The sequence below is a fragment of the Macrotis lagotis genome, chromosome 5 (assembly GCF_037893015.1).
Source record: "Macrotis lagotis isolate mMagLag1 chromosome 5, bilby.v1.9.chrom.fasta, whole genome shotgun sequence".
NCBI classification, from domain to species: domain Eukaryota; kingdom Metazoa; phylum Chordata; class Mammalia; order Peramelemorphia; family Peramelidae; genus Macrotis; species Macrotis lagotis.
Window position 1 is genome coordinate 175,191,698 of NC_133662.1, and position 20,282 is coordinate 175,211,979.

Consider the following 20,282-nt stretch of genomic DNA (forward strand, 5'->3'; position numbering starts at 1 on the left):
TAAACTCCTTAAGGCTAGGAACTATGTACTCAGGCTTATGAACACACTGAGGTGTTAGATGGCAATTGCCTCATGTTGATATGCCTGGGCCAGAACTGGAAGACAATCTTCTCCAACCAGCTCCTAATTCTTCTAGGAGGGAGGTAGTAAACAACAGAGTTGTTTTGGTGTATCTCTTTGGTGTCATTTTGGTGTATCTCTTGTAGCAGGAGAGATTTTGCATTTTTAGACTGCTTGGTCAAGGTTGGTCAGCATCAAATTGGCCATGGTATAACAAGATTGTCACTGGTAGACCAGGTTGGTACCTTGGCTAACTAATGGCCTGGGAATGACCCATAATTGTTTCTAGAGTCTCATTAGCACTAATTCCTGTTTGTAAGCCTTTCTCTGTTTTTCCTTGTATATTGCACAGAATGTTGTTTAATGTTATGCACATTGTAGGCCTCAATAAATGTTCATTGAATCTTTTTATTTTACTGCTGTCTGCTTTCTCACAACATGAAATGTAAGTGTCCTATGGATCTGACACATATTTTGCTCAACTCCTTGAGAAACATTACTAAAGGAAAAGGAAATGATATTTCCTGCCAAAAATACATTAAAATTAACATAAAGCATTATGCTTATTAAATGGATTAACATATACTTTGCTTGACTCTGAGGAAGGCCAAAAGCCCAGTAAGGATGGACTGCATAACATCCCTATTGCCCCCTAAAATTTATTTTCTCTTAATAGCCATAGTCTCCCAACATTAAACGAGGTGCTTAAATGAGTCTGGTTTTGAAGTGTATAAGCCAAGGAAAATACTACCTCTTTCCCCTCATCTTCAAAAGTCTGCCTTGGAATTGATTAATCAAATCTATTTTCTTTCTATTCTGATGAAATTTAGGTCCTCAAGCAATCCAGTCTACTTCAGAAGACCACCAAGTAAACAGCAGTAGCTCAAAGGTAAGACTGTCTGAATGAATGTCAGTGGGGGGGGGTACTATAAACTGTCATCTTAGTAAATAATGTGCCAGCCTGGAGCATGCCCAAGACAAAGCATCTCTGAATCGAATCTGCAGCTTGGTTTTCAGTGTGTGGGCTTTCAGAAGTGTGGGCTTCTTGGCCCTTTGGGGATAATCAGCTATTGTTTGGTAAAATTCTATTTCTGTGAGTGCATCTAGCCCAAAGTGGAAAACATTCCCTGACTCTAGAAAGGCTTGAGTTCTAGGGGATAACAAATTTTTGCTATCCCAGTTTATGCAGTATAGTTCTTGATTCCTTATGATCTTTGCCTCTGGGAAGTGGAACTTGGTTCTGGATTCTAACATGGGCAGTTCTATGTAGTCAATAGAAAGAATTTTTGGATTCCAGTTTTGAAGGTTTTCTTTTTTCTCCTGACTTTGGCTTTGACATGGAATATGTGCTCTTAGGTCAGTCACTTAATCATCCTGTCAGTTTTCTCATCTGTAAAATGGAGCAAGTTGTACTTTATATTGTCTATGTCATAGGACTGATGTAAAGATTAGATGTTGTAAAACTGAAAGTACTGGGGCAGCTAGGTGGTGCAGTGGATAAAGCACTGGCCCTGGAGTCAGGAGTACCTGGGTTCAAATCCAGTCTCATACACTTAATAATTACCTAGCTGTGTGGCCTTGGGCAAGCCACTTAACCCCATTGCCTTGCAAAAACCTAAAAATTCAAAACTGAAAGTACTATTTAAATGTGAGTCATTATCTGATGTTGAATAAATTATCTACAAATTAAAACTTCCTCTGCATGTCAAATATATCAGTCTCTAAATTAAGGCCACATGAATTTCCACAGTTGCCTAAAATCTGTAGTTTGAATTTAATCCTTTGACTCCACCTCTTTATTACCTCAGAGACAGTGCTATTTGGGATGTGTTGTAGAGGTTGTGAGTAAGGGAAAGGGTGGTAACATTTTCTTCCCTATACTTTATTGAAGGAAACCTAATGATATAGATTTGTGTAAACCCTCAAACTTATCTGTGAACCAATCTACTTTTCAGTAACAACTGTTTAAGAAGCCACCTTTTTTTGGAGCAGCTAGGTGGTACAGTAGATGGAACACTGACCCTGGAATCAGGAGGACCTGAGTTCAGATTTGATCTCAGACACTTAATAATTGCCTAGCATGACCTTAGGCAAGTCACTTAACCCCATTGCCTTAAATAAAAAATAAAAATTAAAAAATAAAAGAAAAATTTTTAAAAAGAAGCCACCTTTTAAAAATGTCATTTTATTTTCTCCACAAAAGTCTTATTCTGGCACCTCATTCTGATGTTAGATTCTTTGTGCCCACCTAATTATACTATCATCAAGTCTGTTTTTTTTTCTGAGTTGTTTTAGAGATTTTTGTCAAATCTTAATGTTTTCTGGAGTGAATTACCTGGGATGGTTTTGACATATGATTATAACAGGAGACAGTGACAAAATAAAAATGAGAATGTTGACGTTCTGAACCGAGTCCTTGATCATGTTGCATGAGAACAAGGTTGCTCCCACAGAACCAGGGATCCTTCAACCCTTAAGATGGAAGTGCTGATTTTTCAGTTCTAGCATACCCCTTTTGGTCATGTTCTGACCAGTCTTATCAATCTGGAAGGGATGTAAATACAGGCTTATTTCTGACCCATATTAATGAACAATATTTTGGCCCAAGAAACAGGTCACTTTAACTAAGAGAGAATCATCATTAGAAAGTTTGCTAACATTGGGGGAGGGGCAGATTTGGGGCCTAATATCATTTACCAAGGTGTGAAGAGATTGCATTTTATATCAATGGAGGGTGAACTTGCAAGGGTAAATTTACAGATCTTAAAATATTGAAGTTTAGGATCATATATTTAAAGCTTTAAGAGGCCTTAGATGTCATCTTGTCCAACCTCTTCATTTTGTAAGTGAGGAAATTAAAGCTCTAGGAACTGATGTGACTTGTTTTGGATCAGTCATCTAATAAATGTATGACCAGGGATTTGAAACCAGGTCTCTACCTCTTAAATAAATGCTTTATTTATCTTAACATTTATTTCACCTTCAAGCCACCTTAGTGGGAGGTTGTCCACATCACTATAAAATCCCAACTCCAAAGTCAGTCAAGAATTTCTTAAGTACTTACTTTGTGTTAAACTGTACTTAGAAAAGCAAGGAGGCAGCACCTTGCCCTCAGGTGAGGAGATGACAGATAAGTAATCATGTACATAAATAATCATGTAGGTGGAAGGTTGTTTCACAGGGAAAGGACTTTGTGGTAAGGAGGATCACTAAAGACCTCTTGTAGAAGGCATGATTTGAGCAGTCTTTAAAAAGTCAGAATTCAAGAGAAGGGTAAGAAAAGAGCATTTCAGGGATGGTGTGCCAGCATTGGAAGGTGACATGTCCTATGAGAGAAGCTACAAGGTGGTCAGTGTAACTAGATGCTGGAAAAGCAGATGGAAGAAAGACAGTGAGTTCTGTTTTGGATATGGTGAGTTTAATGTCTATTGGACATTCATTTTGAGATGTTCAAGAGGCGATTGGAAGTGTGTGACTAGAGCTCAGGAGAAAGACTCAAATTGAATATATGAGTCTGCAGATCATCTGCATAGAGATCATAATTGAACTCATGGAAGCTGATAAGCTAGCTCACCAAGTGAAGGGAGTATGAAGAGAAAAGAGAAGAGGGCGCAGTACAGAACCTTGGTTGCATGGAGGAAGAACCGGGATAGGAGACTGAAGAAGACTGGTTGAATAGATGAGAAGAGAGCCATGTGAGAGCAGAGTTATGAAAACCTGGAGAATAGAGTGTAGCTAGAAGGAAAGGGTAAACAACAGTGTCAAATGCTGCTAAGGTCTCTGAGAAAAGACCTTTAGATCTGATGACAGAGATAGATCATTGGCACTTTTGGTGAGGTAGAATCCAGATTACAAGATTATAAAATCTTGTGAGAGTTGAAGAAGTAGAGGCATTGGGTATGATTGACTTAATCAAGGAATTTAGCCAGGAAGGGGAATATAGGGATCTAGGATAATAACTGACAGGGATGGAAGGATCAAGTGAGTGTCAGTGATCTATCTCTTAGTCATCAGATCTAAAGGTCAGGGGACATGGGCATATTTGTGGGCAGAAGGGAAGGAACCAATAGTTAGGAGAAGGTATAAAGATAAGAGATAGAGCTGATAGTGGAAAAATCTTCTGGAGAGTCTAAGGTGGCAGAGAATCAAGATTGCCTGAGTTTTTGGAGGAGGCACTTAGCAAAGGCTTGTTGAGTTTACTTGAGGGGTTTGGCAAGAGAAGCCACTCTGAGATCTTTGTGAAGGAACATATGGAAGAGGAATATGTCTGAATGATGAAATGAGGAGGAAGAGAGCTGGGAGGCCTAAAATAAATGTTCTAAAGAGAGTGAGTAGAGCAGTACCAGGGAAGGTTTGGGAAGAGAGTGGATTAGTGAATGTTTTAGGGGAAGAATAAAAGGTTGTAATGAAGGCCCTTTGGGATTAAATGACATAATTTTGTATTGGGTCCACACAGCTCATTTGTTATTTCCTTTTGCTTCATTCAGTAGCATGTGCCTAGGAGCAAAGATGGTAGATGGTGAGAGTAGTTCAAGGTTGGTGCTTTGCAAGGGGTGATCAGATAGTAACAGGGGACAGTGAATTGAGGGTAGGTCATAGTTTAGAGTTGAATTGGTTCACCAAGAGCTCAAAATAGGGGAAGGTTGAAGAGTATATCCAATGTAGGAATGATCTCTTGGAAAGTACTGAGGAATAAAGAGATATGGGATTATAGTGAAGATGAAGCCCAGAAGTGAAATGAAAAAGGAAAGATGGAAGGATACTTTTGACAGATATCCTTTTAGAGGGAATTGCCTCTAAAGCCAAAGCTTCTGATAAGAACCAAACCACAGAGAGAACCCATATAGTCAGGCCATGACTATACCTCAAAAAAACCTCTTACAAAAAATTTTTTAAAAGCTCATAAAACTTTTCTTTAAAATTGGATGAAATTCATCAAGTTTCATTTAGTAAAAGATTTAGTTTAAAAGTATTGGTACGGGGCAGCTAGATGTTATAGTGGATAAAGCACTGGCCTTGGAGTCAGGAGTACCTGGGTTCAAATCCGGTCTCAGACACTTAATAATTACCTAGCTGTGTGGCCTTGGGCAAGCCACTTAATCCCATTTGCCTTGCAAAAACCTAAAAAAAAAAAGTATTGGTACCTAGGAGTGTCTATGGATAGAGCACTGGTCCTGGAGTCAGGAGTACCTGAGTTCAAATGCGGCCTCAGGCATTTAATAATTATCTGTGTGGCCTTGGGCAAGTCACTTAATCCCACTGCTTTGCAAAAACCTAAAAAAAAAAAGTATTGGTACTAGTATAGTGGCTTTTGAAAATTCAGTATTCTTGATAATATTAATACACATATATGTATATTATATGTGTATATATAATACACACACACACACACACACATATAGTCAGTTCTACTGTAAAGTGGCATGAGTTCCTAAAAATGACTTGCAAGCTGAGCAAAATCTCATAGTTAAAACTGTAGGAGCACAACACTCAAAACCTTTGTCATTGACACAAGGGAAAAATTAGGAATCTAATAAAAATGACAATCCAGTTTTATGTGTATTAATTGGTTAGGAAATGCATTCGTGTTCCATTGGATAGAGGTGGTGCTCACAATGTCAGGCTGTCTCTGGAGATTTCCTTAGCCTTGGGCTGGAGCATCACAAGAGTTGCAGGGAAGTAACTGGCTGGAGGATGAAAAACAGAACAAATAAATGTGAAATTCCCATTATGCCCCAATTGTTCCTTAACATAGCTATCATGTTGGAACAAATTCATATTTTCAAAACAATTGTTATAGCAGAATTATCTCCCAAAGGTTTTTGGAATGCTTTCCTTTGCAAAATGAAACAGAAGTGCTGTTATTCTCCCATTTTCAAATGAAAAAACTGAGTCACAGAGGTTAAGAAATTTTCCTAGTGTTAAATTCAACTAGGAAGGTTTATAAGATGTAGAACAAAAGCTGGAAAGGATATCACAGGCCATTCAATCCAACTGTCTCATTTTACAGATAAAGAAACTGAGGTCCAGAGGGGTTAAGTAATTTGCTCAGGGTCATGCAGGCAATAACTAATAATAAACTAAAGTAATGAATAGCAAATCTGAGATTTTAACTCAGGTCTTACTTGTTGGAGCTAGGACTTGCATTCCCATATCCTGACTGCATCTCTTCATGATCCTGATCCTTGTGAATGAACCCTTGTAAACTTAGTTGAGAAGACCAGATCCTTCATAGAGCAAACAAAAAAACCAGGCATCCTCAGAGAAGTGTTTAGAACAGTGTACAGAATTAATGGTTCTGGATACAAAGTGAATTGCAACTACTGAAAACATTTCCTCTGTTATGTTTTTATTTTGTGTATTTCATCATTTTGCTATTTTCATTCCTTTTTTGTTTGTTTGTTTGTTTGTGTTTCCTTCACATTGCATTTTCTCTGGATTAGAAGTAGGACTCTTGCCCTTGTTCTCAATTGTTCCTGCCTATGAAAACTGCTCAGGATACAGTAAGGGTATGAAATTGATTGGAGCAGGTTGTCAGGCCCTTAGCCTCTTGTCACTGGTGCATAATTTAATTCATACCATTAAAGGGAAAAATATGTATATTTCTATTTTCAGAACAATAACTGGAGCCTACAGTGTGAAATGTAAAATGTTAATATTGTATGCTAGGGTGATTTGTTCAGCAGGATCAGGGAGTGATGTGTGACTGACTCTTGGCTTTTTTTTTTTTAATTTTTCTCTTTCCTTTTTCCTCAGCTAAAGCCATTTCTTCTCAATTCAGGACCACTTTCTACTTATAATCAGCAGTTATGGCTGACATGTGTTATTCAGCTGAATCAATCAGATGGTAAGAGGACTGACTGGGGAACAGGTTTTCTTTCCATAAAGCATCATATTCTAGTGTTACAAAGATTTAAAATAGCTCTTTTATGTGGGGAAAACTATATGGAGGGGCAAAACCTAATTTTACTGTTCATGAAATGATTTGCTTTATAATTTATTGTAGTTAGTTGATAATGATGGGGGATGGGAGTGTATTTTACTAATGTCATTTGAGGCACATTCAACAGCACCACCTTGATATCTTTGGGGCCCTTTGGAGTTTGTCGTGTCAGTGGTTGTAACTTTAGTCAACTATCAAGACCAATATGAAAATTGATGCCCATGTTGGGATCTGGCAGTTTATTCACACACTCCTTTTTCCCTTCCATTCCATTTTCCTTTTTTGTAGACACTACATTTCAGACAAGCTTTTCTATGACTGTGAAAGTAGATGGTGTGACAGAAGGTGCAAGCAAGACGTTTGTACATAACAAAGTTCACAATCGGACGAGGACCCTCAACTGTGCAGGGGTAGGTACTCATGATCCTGAATGGCAATGGCATCCTTCACAATCATCTGGTCCTTGTGAATGATATTCTGTCTCCTGCCCAAGGTGGTCTAAGATGAGATCTCTTCTTACCTCTGCTTCATAGAATTTCTATCTTCTGCTTCTAAATAAAAACTCTCTTTTTTTCCCTAGATTTTAAGTATTGTCTACCACTTGAAATTACCTTGATTTACTTGTTTTGCATATATGTTAGATCCCTCTAGAACAAGAGATTCTTAATCTTTGACATTCTGGGAAAGTGTAAACACAACTTCTCAAGATAATGTTTTTAAGTTTAGCATAAAATAAAATACATAGAATTTCCAAGGAAACCTATTACGTTGAAATTCAATTATCAACATTTTTTTAAAAAAGATCAAATGAAAAAATAGACTATAGATGAAGTTCTCTTGTTCCTGAGGCAATGTTTTATCTTTGTCTTTGTGTTCTAAATTTTCCACACTAGCAGAATTAACTTCTTGGAGACATAAGTAGGTAATATCGCACTTGTTGACATATTTGTTTGGGAAGGATAGCTAACTTACTGAAAAACTAACGTTGCAACATTTCTTTTAATTGCTTACTTCTAAACCTTACCTTGCTTTTTTTTTTCTTTGCAAGGCAAATGGGGTTAAGTGGCTTGCCCAAGGCCACACAGCTATGTAATTATTAAGTGTCTGAGGCCGGATTTGAAGTCAGATACTCCTGACTCCAGGGCCAGTGCTCTAGCCACTGTACCACCTGGCTGCCCCTTACCCTGCTATTTTAAAATTGGTGAAACCCCTTTTCCCATAAACGTTTTCTTCTCTTTAAGTATCCATCTTAACCTTAAGTCTCTTATAGACTTAAATAAGGATCTGTGTTATTGTTTATGCAATTTATTAGCAGAGTAACAATACAAAGACAGATTGAAATCTTTCAACAATATGAGAAAGATCTCAGCTTATTTCTTAGCATTAAATTCATCAGTGGATTCCTTCACAGACACTGGTACCATGCCTCACCATTGAATTCTCTCAGGAGCATAGGTAATCTACCAAATATTTTCAGGATAGATTTTCCCCCAGCTTGTCTTCTCCAGAGGATGAGTCAAACACTGTTCTCTCAAAATGTAGCTTCAGCCTTCAGTGAGAGTCCCTCCCAAAAATAGTTGTAGTCCTTTCCCTCTGCCTTACACACTCTTTCTCTCCAGCTGGGGCAGTTTAACTGTCACCATATGACAATCACATTGTCTCTTTCCATGATGCCAGTTCCTCTCTTGAAGATTCAGTAACAGCATCCAAAGCCTCTATGAAAGAGCCCATCGAATTTGGGACTCTGTCTGCTCTGTTTGCAGCCCTGTGTGCTCTTTTCCCAGGCCCTCCCCTCACGAAGAACCACTCTTCCTATAGCTTGTTTCTTGACTAGTCTACCTGTCAATCTTGTTTTCCAGCAGTGCAATATTAAATTGGTAGACATTTATTATCAGGTGTATTCTGAGCCAGGGCCTCTGCTAAATTCTTCATTATGGCATATTTCTTTTAGTGATCTTTAGTGTGTTTCTGTATAGAACTCCCATTCAGTGAAGGTATTTAGGGATACTTTCTGCTGATGTCTATGCTCTGTTCAGCATAGTTTAGGTGTCACCTCCTACAGGAGGCCATCCCAGACTCTGTCTCTTGAAAATACTTTGAACTATATTTTATGATCTCCATGTCACCAAACCCACTGTGCTAGTACTTTTTGATCTCTCTGGAATTTTCCACACTGCTGCCTATTTTCTTTTCCTGGACATTCTTTCCTCCCATGAGTTCAGAGATACCATGTTCCCATGGTTGTTTTCCTTTGTCTATTTCTTCTCTATCTCCTTATCCCCTTCCTTATAAGGAAGAGATGTCTCAAAATTCTGTTTTTTGCTCTTTTCTTTCTCTTTATTTTCTCTTCCTTGACCTTTTTTTTTAGGTTTTTGCAAGGCAAATGGGGTTAAGTGGCTTGCCCACACAGTTAGATAATTATTAAGTGTCTGAGACCAGATTTGAACTCAGGTACTCCTGACTCCAGGGCCATTGCTCTATCCACTTTGCCACCTAGCTGCCCCTCCACTGCGCCACCTAGCCACCCCACTTCCTTGACATTCTTATTCACTTATCCTGTTTCTGCTATCATCCCTATGCAGATGACTCTAACATTTATAATATAAATTTGTATTATAAATTTATATTTTTTTATCTTTGACCTTTCTCCCGCTATAGCTGGATGATATAGCAATGGATAGAGTGCTGGACCTGAAATCAGAAAGATCTGAAATCCACTCTCAGATATTTATTAGCTCTGTGGCCTTGGAAAAATACTTGTCAACAAGTGTTTCAGTTTCCTCAAAATGGGTATAATAACAACTACCTCCCAGTGTGATAATTAAATCAAATAAATATTTGTACAGTGCTTTTTAGTATACTGTAGGCACATGGAATAAATAACCATAAATTCTTTCTTCTTTTCTATCAGTCTGCCTTCATGCCTTCCTACCTGCCCACCTAGGACAGAGTAGAAAGAGCATGGGTTTTTGTAGGACTGACCTTCCAAATGACTGAGCATTTGATATCCATGGAATTCTACTGGACTCCCTGCCCTTCTTTGGATCTCTTTGTTGTAGTGCTTGGGGAACCTTTGACCTTATCACTCAGTCATAGCTACCTGAACTTTGAGGGGAATGGTTCTGCCTTTGTTAGGAGTTAAAGTTTTGGTGTTCAAAGTCAGGTAGAAGAGAAATCACAGAGCTTTTTAAAATAGTTGTGGGGATAACCTTAAAGTTCCTCCCCATTCTTTTTGATGTTGCAGTGACCCTAGAAGGACTAACTCATCAATTATGGAGGGAATTATTATGTTACTTAGGATAGCCTGGAGCTCTGGTTTTGCTTATGGATGAAAGGAATAATTAATTCTGCCAATATTCATAGCCTGGTGCTGTGTGTAGAACACTGGGCTTGGAATCTGGAAGACTCATCTAACTGAGTTCAAATCTGGCCTCAGATGTGTTTTACCTATGAGATTTTAGCAAGGCACTTGACCTGTTTGCCTGTTACCCCATCTGTAAAATGAACTGAAGAAGGAAATGGCAAACCATTCCAATATCTTTGCTAGCAAATTCTAAATGGGGTTACAAAGGCACAACTGCAAGAAATTGAACAGTTCACAGCTTTTCCTTTTTTTCCCTTTCCTTTTCTTTTAATTTTGTTTGTGGCTATGGATGTAAGTAGCCTTGACTAAGTGCTCCATATGTCTTACTGGTAAGTCTCTGCCCTGCTGAGCTCAGGAATAGATTCAAAACCTGTAGACATATTGGAGCTAATGTTAAGAATTTATATTCTTAATTTTAACAGAATAAAAAACTGAGCACACTTTGGTAAGTAGGTCCTGGTTATTCTCATATAGCTTTTGTTATTGGTATAGACTAGATGATTTAATGCAGGTCAAGATGTAAGATGGCTTAGCTCAAGAAACTCAAGATGATGCATCCTAATAAGGGAGGAAAAATACAGTAAACTTAGAATCAACTGAAATTTATAATTGCCTTAATACATTAGGAGAAAACTTCAGGGCTAATTGATTAATTGTGGAAGTTTCAATCCTCTTGCACCTGGTGCATTCATGCATGAAAAATATAGAGGCAGCATGGGGTGGTGGATAAAGAGTGGATTTGGGATTCAAGACCTGGAAGCTGAAGTTTCAGACCAGGTTCTGTTACTGATTAGCTCTCTCACCCTGGATCAAAATCTTAACTCCCCAAATTTTAGGCATTTTCTGTAAGACTTGAAGTTCAGAATGGTTAGGATTATGCCCTGGTACTTGGTTTCCTCATTGGGAGTTCTTGATGAAATCACAAAGCTATAACAAAAAACTGCCTCCTCCCACTTCATATTTATATTAATCCTAGAATCAGGAGAGACCATCTAGTATAACTCCTTCTTGACACATGAATCCCTTTAACACCTTCTCTGACAGCTGCTCACCTAGTCTCTTCTTGAAATATTCCCCTGATGGTTTTTAAATGTGACTGTTCAAGTATTTATAATTTTTTAGGGTCTGAGTCTCAAGAAACCATAAATGCTGTCATTTGCACTTAAAAAAAATAACTATTTTGTCCTTTCTTCCAAAATAGACTTAAAGAAGATGTAGTAGTCATGGGGGGGGGGAGAAGGACAGGGAAGAGGCATAATAAGCCTTTAAATAGAACCTGATGGGTCCATACTGCGCTAAGATTCTCCCACAACTCTGAGTGATAAGTGGTGGGGTTATCACCCAGGCAAGCCAAGGTCTCACCACTGGTAAGGGTCTGGGGCAACCCAAATGGTCCTGTAGCCACTTCACTGCCTCACTGCCCCTCTGGCAGCTAGACATCAGTCCCTGGGCTTCTCCTTTGCTCCTGTTCCTCCCAGTCCAGCTCCAATCCTTTTCATGAGTCCCATGGCCAATAAAGTAGATCTTGGGTGTGGTCACTGGGATGTGACTTCTTTTATTTGCAGAAATGTGCTGAAATCATCGTGGCTCACCTTGGGTACTTGAATTACACCCAGTATACTGTCATTGTGGGCTTTGAGGATTTGAAAGCTCGGAAGATCCACATCAGAGATGTGAACTTCACTGTAAGTATGCTGGTTTAGCCCCCCCCCCCCCCCCCCCCCCCCCCCAACTGGCTTCACTCTTCTATAGGACCTTTTGTAGAACTGTGAACTGTTGACAGCATCTAACTTGGATGGACTCCAGCCAGCATTACTGGGCCAAGGTCCTTTGCAGCCTAACTAGAAATTCTCAGATCTAGTATCAGGAGACAGTATGACCAATGGAAATTTAGCGTAGGAAGGATGGGAGGAAGAAATAAGTTCGATTAAGCACTGTACTAAGGCTATGAATACAGACTGAAAGAGAGACAAAACACCCCAAGGGAACTGAAAAGGGGAGGTGTATAGGTGGGGAAATGGGACATCCAGGAACTGGGATGGAAATGAAGATATCCAGTGTGTCTAGCCTGAGAGAGAGAACTTGGTTGTGAAGTCTGAAAGCCAGGAATGGACCTAGGAGGGGAATGGGTTTCCTCTTCAAAATGGAAGCACTCTCAAGTGGGAGAAGGGAGTAGGCTTTCCAGAATGACCTTCCAGGGCCCCAGGGGATGTACCAGGTTCTGTGGGAAGTTCCAAGATCAAACAGTGGCAGAGACTTATAGAGCTCAGAAACCAGGAATAATGTATTGTGCTTTTTTTTTCCTAGAAATTCCTTTGAGATCTATTTACTTCCCTTTAAACTGTTGAAATCTCAGAGTGAGGGAATTAGGAATTTGATCTGCAAGTAGCTCTCAGCTCATGTTGGCAGCAACTCTAGAGGGAAGCATAAGTGACTCCCCTGTTGGCCTCTATGGCTTTCCTATTCTGGGTAGAATTTCTGAAGGTTAGATAAAAGCATTTGAAGAGCTGTGTAGAGCAATTAACCTATTTATTCTTTGAGGGGTTTTCCACTCTGTCTGCCTGGGAATTCCTTTACACCAGAAGGATACAATTAGACCGGAAAGATTTTGTGTTGCTGGTGGTGATGATGGGGAATGCATGGCTCAAAATGTGAAGTAAAATGATGATTTCAAAAGGATCATGACATGAGTTGATTCTCTTCCCTCAAAGAGTGAAGACTTTCCTGTAATTTTTGAATAGCAAAAGGATTTTGAGGCTTGAACTAGTGAATTGACCAACTTCTCTCTCAGGGTTTAACACAAATTTTCTAAAATCTAAATATTGCATGGGAAAATATTCCAAAAAAATCTTTGAAGTTCAAAAGTAAAAGGAGAAAAATCTATTTCTAGCACAGAAAGGACTATATCTAAGTTGTGATCCTAATTCTAATATTAATGATTTATATGACTGTAGCCAAATTATTTAACTTTGTTCATTTGTAAAAGGAGTCCCTTCCATTTCTAATATCCTCTGACTTCAGACAACTAAGCAAAGTCCTCATTTCTATTCCTTGGGGTTGTGATGCTGTGTTTTGATGCCCACAGTCCAAGTGGGTACAGACAAATAGCTATTCTTACAGTTTCATCTGGGTCAGGACACAAATGAACACTCAGTTGAGTAGCTATACTCAGGTCCCCAAAGGGGTCACTTCGACCAACTCATTATCTCTCATTACAAAGGAAATTGCTTTCTGTGGAAAATTAGATGGAGGAAAAAATTCTTGAATTCAGGGTAAAGAGAAAAAGAGAGATAATAAACTGACGAAGGGTTTTCTTATTGCAAAGTTCTTAAAATGTGTAAAAAGTGCAGCTCCCCAGGACAAGGACCAGCATGACTGCTCCCTATTTTCTTCTTCTCCCTTCACTGTCCTTTTCTTTTCTCTTCTTATATCTCTCCATTAAGAGAGCAATTGGAGACATAAGGTGTCAGCAACATTGGCACCATTTTGGTTGCCTGCTCCTGAGATAGGAAGATTTTTGTCTTTACTTTTTTTTTTGTATAGGAGACTTTGAAATGTAGGAAATGTGTTGCTAAATACCTCTACAGAAAATTCATATTAGTTTATGGTATTACTTCTCTCATTTACTAAGTATTGGTGATATCCTCAAAGTTATAATGACTGTAGTAAGACAGTTACTAACCTTGAATTTGTGGGGCTCAGATGCAACTAGATATAATATGTTAGAGCTGCTTGGATGGTATTGACATCCATGGTTGGGGTAGACATTTGGTGTTAATAGAGGCAATCTTGCCCCAAGGCTGGAGAGCTGACCTCACAGTCAGTAAGATGAGGGAATTACTTCACCTCTGACACACAGGCTATGTATGTATCTCTTAAGTGTTGCAGGCTATTCTGTAAGAGTAAGTAAGAGTTGCAGGTTAAATGACAGTTTGTATATCAATATATATTTACAGACATTTCCTGAGAGCAGTGAAATTATAGATCCATCCATCCCTCTATCATGGCCATATCCCCCCTCCCCCCCAAAAAAAGTTTGGTGATTAAATGGAGGATTACCTGCAGGCCTGCCTTTTGAAGTGATGCCAAAGCATCATGAAGTAATAGCCCATTTCTAGAAAATATACACATAGCAAAAGTGAAGCCACTCACTTGTTAAGAGAGCCTGTAATTTTAAGCAAGGTCTCTATTTGCATTAGCACCTCTGCTGTAGCAAAGTGCCTCCATTTTCCCCACAGGTTTTCATGATATTGCTATTAAATGGGGGGCAGCTGTGTCTGGAAGTGCTGAGGTTTTAGGCCAGTGCTTTCTGGTTAATGGAAGAAATTATCTTCTTGAAAGGGCAGGCAGAGTTCGTTTTCTGGTGAAATATTTAATGGAAAATTTTAAAATAATGCCACATCCTGGGGCAGCTAAGTGGCACAGTGGATAGAGCACCAGCCCTGGAGTCAGGAGGACCTGAGTTCAAATCCAGCCTCAGACACCTAGCGGTGTGATCTTGGGCAAGTCACATAACCGCATTGCCTTGCAAAACACATACATACACACATGCAGGCCACATCCACGTGAGAGTTTATATGTCAAAGTTGGGGTAGTGTAGTGTAAAGAACATGGAATTTGGGGTTAAAGGACCTGAGTTTTACTGCCAGCACTGCCTTTTGAACTTGGGCAATCTTAGTCAAATTACTTAAAACTTTCTGGATTCAGTTTCCTGAAAAAAAAAATAAGGGAGCTGGACTAATTGACCTATAAAAGCCTTTCATGTTCTAGATCTAAGTTTCTATGAAATACCATTTTTGAATTATTTTCAGATGCTGCAGTTAAGATTTCTTTCTTTTTTCCCCCCCTTCACAGTGGAGGACTTATAATCCATCCTTTTCACAAGTGGAAATTTGGTTCCGGTTTGTCTTTGTGGTGTTTACTTTCATGGTCACCGTAAGTGCTATTGATCTATAATCCTGTATTTGAAAATTTTCTTGATAAAAATAAATTTAGTATAATTAATAATTAAAAAAACTCAGAAGGGTATAACTAGATTCTTTAGGTTCTTCTACCAAATGGTATTTTGTAATGTTTATAAGATGTTTAATATATCTGGTAGCAAACTATAGTTCCTTAAGGAAAAAAGTGCCCTCAAGCAGTAATCTGTACTTATTAGAAAGATTATGATTTAATACAGGAAGAGATCTTGGAAAAAGCCCCACATCTGACATTATCTGGGTAACTTCTCTTCAAGATTGTAAGTTGTGTTGGGGCAGCTAGGTGGCGCAGTGGATAAAGCACCAGACTGGAGTCAGGAGTACCTGGGTTCAAATCCAGTCTCAGACACTTAATATAATTACCTGCCTTGGGAGGGAGGACATTTCCTTATTCAGGAATTCTCTGTAATAGTGAAATCACAGTTCCAATCCTTATCTTCTAGCTCTATTCCCTTTGCTACAGCAGAAATGCTAATGCAAATATAGACCTTGCTAAACAGAAAATTATAGGCTCTCTTAACAAGTGAGCAGTTCCATTTTTGCCATATGGATGTTTTCTAGAAATGGAAGTATGTATATATATATATATATATATATATACATACATACCATGTTATTTATGTTAACATGTATAATTTTTCAATATAATTTGAAGATGTTTCAATATAATTAGTTTCCTTTGTAATCCTATGTATTTATGCATTTTAAAACATTATTCTGAGAAAGGGCTATAGGCTATAGGCTTCATCAGACTTAAAAATCAGATCCATGACACAAAAAGAGGTTAAGAACACCATATTTTCATAATTTCATAACTAGATTTTAAAAATCAGATTAGGGGATGGGATGTTTATTTTTATCATATTAAGTAATGCATGATTTCACCTGCCACACAAGAAATGATATACTTAAAATGAACTTTCTTCTAATCTGAAACCCTTTCTTAGACTTGTCATGGCAAATGAAGCATTGAGTTGTGGTTTTAGAAAGTGTGCATTGCAGATTTCTTTGCCAAATTTTTTTTCCTGGGACAAAAAAACAGAGCATTTCTAGGAAAAGTATCTGAACTTGGAAATATGACCTATTCTTTGAAGAACTCATCACACAACAAATAGAGAGGGATGATATTCCCTGATACAGTAACATTGCAAGGGGTTGTGATTGAGGACTTTGTTGTTTTTTTTTTTTCTGTTATATGATAGGAAGGCTGGGATCATTCCCTAGACCTGTCCAGTGGTAGTGAATATGCTTACCTAGGTCTCACTAAAGGGAGACTTGCTACCTGGTTGAGAAGGGGAATCCATACATGTCTTGAAGAATGGGTGATATGGTGCAGTGGAAAGAATACTAGATTGGGAATCTGAGGACCTGGTCTTCAAATCTATTTCACTTCACTGCCCTGGCATTGTCCTTGATGGGGTCTTAGAGAGAGAGGCAGTGGGGTATAATGCTTAGAGGGCTGGACTGGGAGTCAGGAAGACCTGTTTTCAAATTCTGCTTGTGTTATTTGATTCTGGGCTAATCATTTCAACTCTCTTAACCTTAGTTTCCTTAAAATGAGGGGGTTGCATTCAAGGACTTCCAGGGTTTCTTTAAATCTATGGTCCTATGTAGGATTCTGTGATCTTAGGTTCCTTCTCATTCTAAATCTATGGTCATAGGTATTAGAAAGGATTTAAAGGTACTGTGTGAGTCTTTTATAGGACTCTGTTGTGTTGAATATCCCCTTATTGTGGAACTCATTTGGTGGCAGGCATTTGGGAGTTGAGGATATGTGCAAGAGAGGCCAAGCTTCTAAAGTTTGTTGTAGGAATCACTCTTGTGAATGCAGCAATGTCCTTGATGCTTCAGTCAGAAATAGATTGCTCTGACCTCTGTACTTAATGACTAAGTCATTAAGTACCACCAAAACCTGTGTAGGTATATCTCATTTGACCACATTAATAGATGCTCAGTGTCCAGGTCAGACCATACCTGGAGTCATGAGAGGTATGTTTTGAAGAGGACATCTTAATGACTAGGCTCATATGGCACTTTAAGGTTTCAGAAGTCCTTAATTACAGGGCTGTGTGGAAGGTGGAACAGCTGAGACTCTGAGAATGTAGCTTGTCCAGGTCTGGTGAATTGAATTCATTGAAGGCAACTAGGTGCTCTCTTTCTATCTCCCCATTTTTCTTGGGTTTTGAAGGTTTTCTTTTAACCATTTTTGTTCAATCCTTCTCAGTCAAAAAAACATCTTACTTATAAAGAAAACAGAAATGAAGTAAGAATTGAATTAATTCTGTTTTCACTCCATTATCACTGTCCCATTTCCCTTTATCTATGGGCTTATTATATTCTTTCTCTTATTCCTAAGCTTTACTTATCTTAGCTTCAGTTTTAAAGTAGAGAAATGTAAATTAATTGCCACAAAGAGAAGAAAAGATTTCAGAAAGTACTTTAGTTTTTCTTATCAAACTGAGAAAGATGGATGCTAAAAACATCACTGGGATTAGAATATAAACTGTTTTGGTAAAAGCTTTTGTAAAGGAAAATAGATGACTATAAGCAATATCTTCTCACAAAGCCAAGGAAAAACCTGGAGAATAAAGCCAGTTTAAAAAAAAGTTTGGCAAGATATTTAGCTAAGTGATATCCCAAAGGAACTCAACCATGAAAATGGAAGTACTTCAGAGAGATAATAAACTGTTTTCCTCCATCATAGAACTTGGAATTACCACATTTGGAACACAATATCACAGTGCCACCCATACTTATAGAAGAGCTAGAGTTGATATTTCAGAGAATAAAGATAGGGGAAGAAGCTGAACTAGAATAAATAGAGAGATCTGTGCTGGAGATAGTACAGTGATCAGAGCTTGGAGGGATGTGATGTCTCAGAGGATGAAAGATAAGAAACCCATACCTTATTAATAGAGGGAGAAACAAGACTGTGCACTTTTTAGCATATTTTCAACCATGTTATCAAATGTTTTCACTGAGGATGAACATGGCCTTAAGGTTGGCTACTGCACTGATGGTAAATTCTTCAACTTGGAAAGTCTACAAGCCAAGACCAAAGTGGAGGGAATGTTGGTTCATGATCTTCTGTTTGTAGATCTCAGCCTCTGAAGCTGAGATGCAACAAAGTATGGATCTATTCTCTTCTGCTTGTGCTAATTTTGGTTTAACAATTAACACCAAGAAAACACAGGTGTTCCATCAGCCAGTGCCACACCATCCATATGTGGAACCATTGATTACAGCAAATGGAGAAGTTCTTAATACTGTGAACAAGTTCACTTACCTTGGCAGTGTTCTTTCCAGGGAGGTACATTTTGACAATGAAGTTCACGCTAGCATTGCCAGAGCTAGCTCAGTATTTGGGAGGCTCCGAAAGGAAGTGTGGGAGAGAAGAAATATTAGTCTGACTACCAACTGAAGCCATTGTGCTAACCTCATTACTTATAGAAGAGCTAGAGTTGGTATTGCAGAGAACAAAGATGGGGGAAGAAGCTGAACTAGAACAAATAGAGAGATCTGTGCTGGAGATAGCACGGTGGTGAGAGCATCGAGGGATGTGATGTCTCAGAGGATGAAAGATAGTAAACCCAGACCTTATTAATAGAGGGAGAAACAAGACTCTGCTCTTCTTTACTGTAGACCTGTGAAACCTGGAAATCTACTAGCATCATGCCAAGAAACTGAATTGCTTCTATTTAAATTGTCTTCAGAAGATTCTGAAGATCACCTGTCAGAAGATACCAGAAACTGAGGTCCTTTCTCGAGTTAAACTGCCAAGCATCCAAATGTTACAGAGAGTGTACTTTCGATGGACTGGACATGTTGTTAGAATGCCAGATGTACAGTTGCCAAAAAGACTGTTCTATGGAGAACTCACACAGGGCAAGTGGGTAGAAGAAGCAGTACCAGGACACCCTGTTGGCCTCTCTTAAGAACCTTAAAATTGATCATCCAGCATGGGAGACACTGACACAGGACCTCCCAGCATGACATGCCCTCATCAGAGAGGGGGGTTGGGTTGTACTCTGTGAGCAAGGCAAAATGGAAGCAGCAGCTCAACAGAAATGTGAGATATGTAAGTTTGAGTTGTCCATTCATTTAGGAAAGCCCAAATGGATAAAGAATGTTGCCCACATTGCAACCTTCATTTGGATAGGCATACTGAAACTTGTCCATCAAGTAGATATATATGGGACAGACAATACAAATGGACAGTAAGTTGAATCCAGAATTGATGGGGGGGGGGGTAGACTGTTTTGCTCTTAGGAAACTACAAAACATCCTTATTGGCTTGCAAGCTTGCCCATTAAAGCAAAAGCTTATCTTTTTAATACCAATCTTCTTTTGGTATTACAATATGGCAGCCAAACATGGAATACAATTCACAAAGGGCAGTGGAGCAGGCTTCAAAATACTGAAGAACTCTGGGGAACAAGACTATGATAGAAAGTATGATAGAAAGAGGAGATGGACTGGTCATATCACAATAATATAAGATAACAGGTTAACTGCCAGAATGTTTCATAGTACTCTCACAATCTACCCATATTCTAATACATATTAATGACTTTTGGTTGTGGCAGACTTCTGAGAGACTGGTGACTTGGATTTTCATTCTCATCATAAGAGATGACTCCTGAATCAGGGAGATTACAGATTCACTTAAGTGTCATTGATTCCTCACCTAGCTCCTTCTGAATGCTTTTATCTCTATCTTTACACAATCATACTTTCATTGGGACCAATCCTCAGTCTCTTATCCCAGCTTCCATAATTTGTACCTATTTTGTTTTTGTCTTTGTAAGGTAATGGGCTTAAGTGACTTGCCTAAGTTCACACATCTAGGTAATTATTAAATGCCTGAGGCCGGATTTGAACTCAGGTCCTCCTGACTCCAGGGCTGGTGCTCCACTGCACCACCTAGTTGCCTAAA

The 20,282-nt window shown here is 38.7% G+C and overlaps 1 protein-coding gene across 3 annotated transcripts in view; it reads left to right on the top strand.

Moving 5' to 3' along the window:
• Nucleotides 1-20,282, top strand: part of TMEM181 (transmembrane protein 181) — a 97,996-nt gene that overhangs the window by 51,512 nt on the left and 26,202 nt on the right. For 2 of the 3 annotated variants that reach the window (XM_074187939.1, XM_074187941.1), the window contains exons 3-7: nucleotides 891-949; nucleotides 6,817-6,907; nucleotides 7,292-7,413; nucleotides 11,933-12,052; nucleotides 15,222-15,302. In XM_074187939.1, the coding sequence (XP_074044040.1) occupies nucleotides 891-949; nucleotides 6,817-6,907; nucleotides 7,292-7,413; nucleotides 11,933-12,052; nucleotides 15,222-15,302 (473 nt within the window). The remainder of the gene's footprint in view (nucleotides 1-890; nucleotides 950-6,816; nucleotides 6,908-7,291; nucleotides 7,414-11,932; nucleotides 12,053-15,221; nucleotides 15,303-20,282) is intronic. The other variant, XM_074187940.1, reaches the window with a different exon arrangement.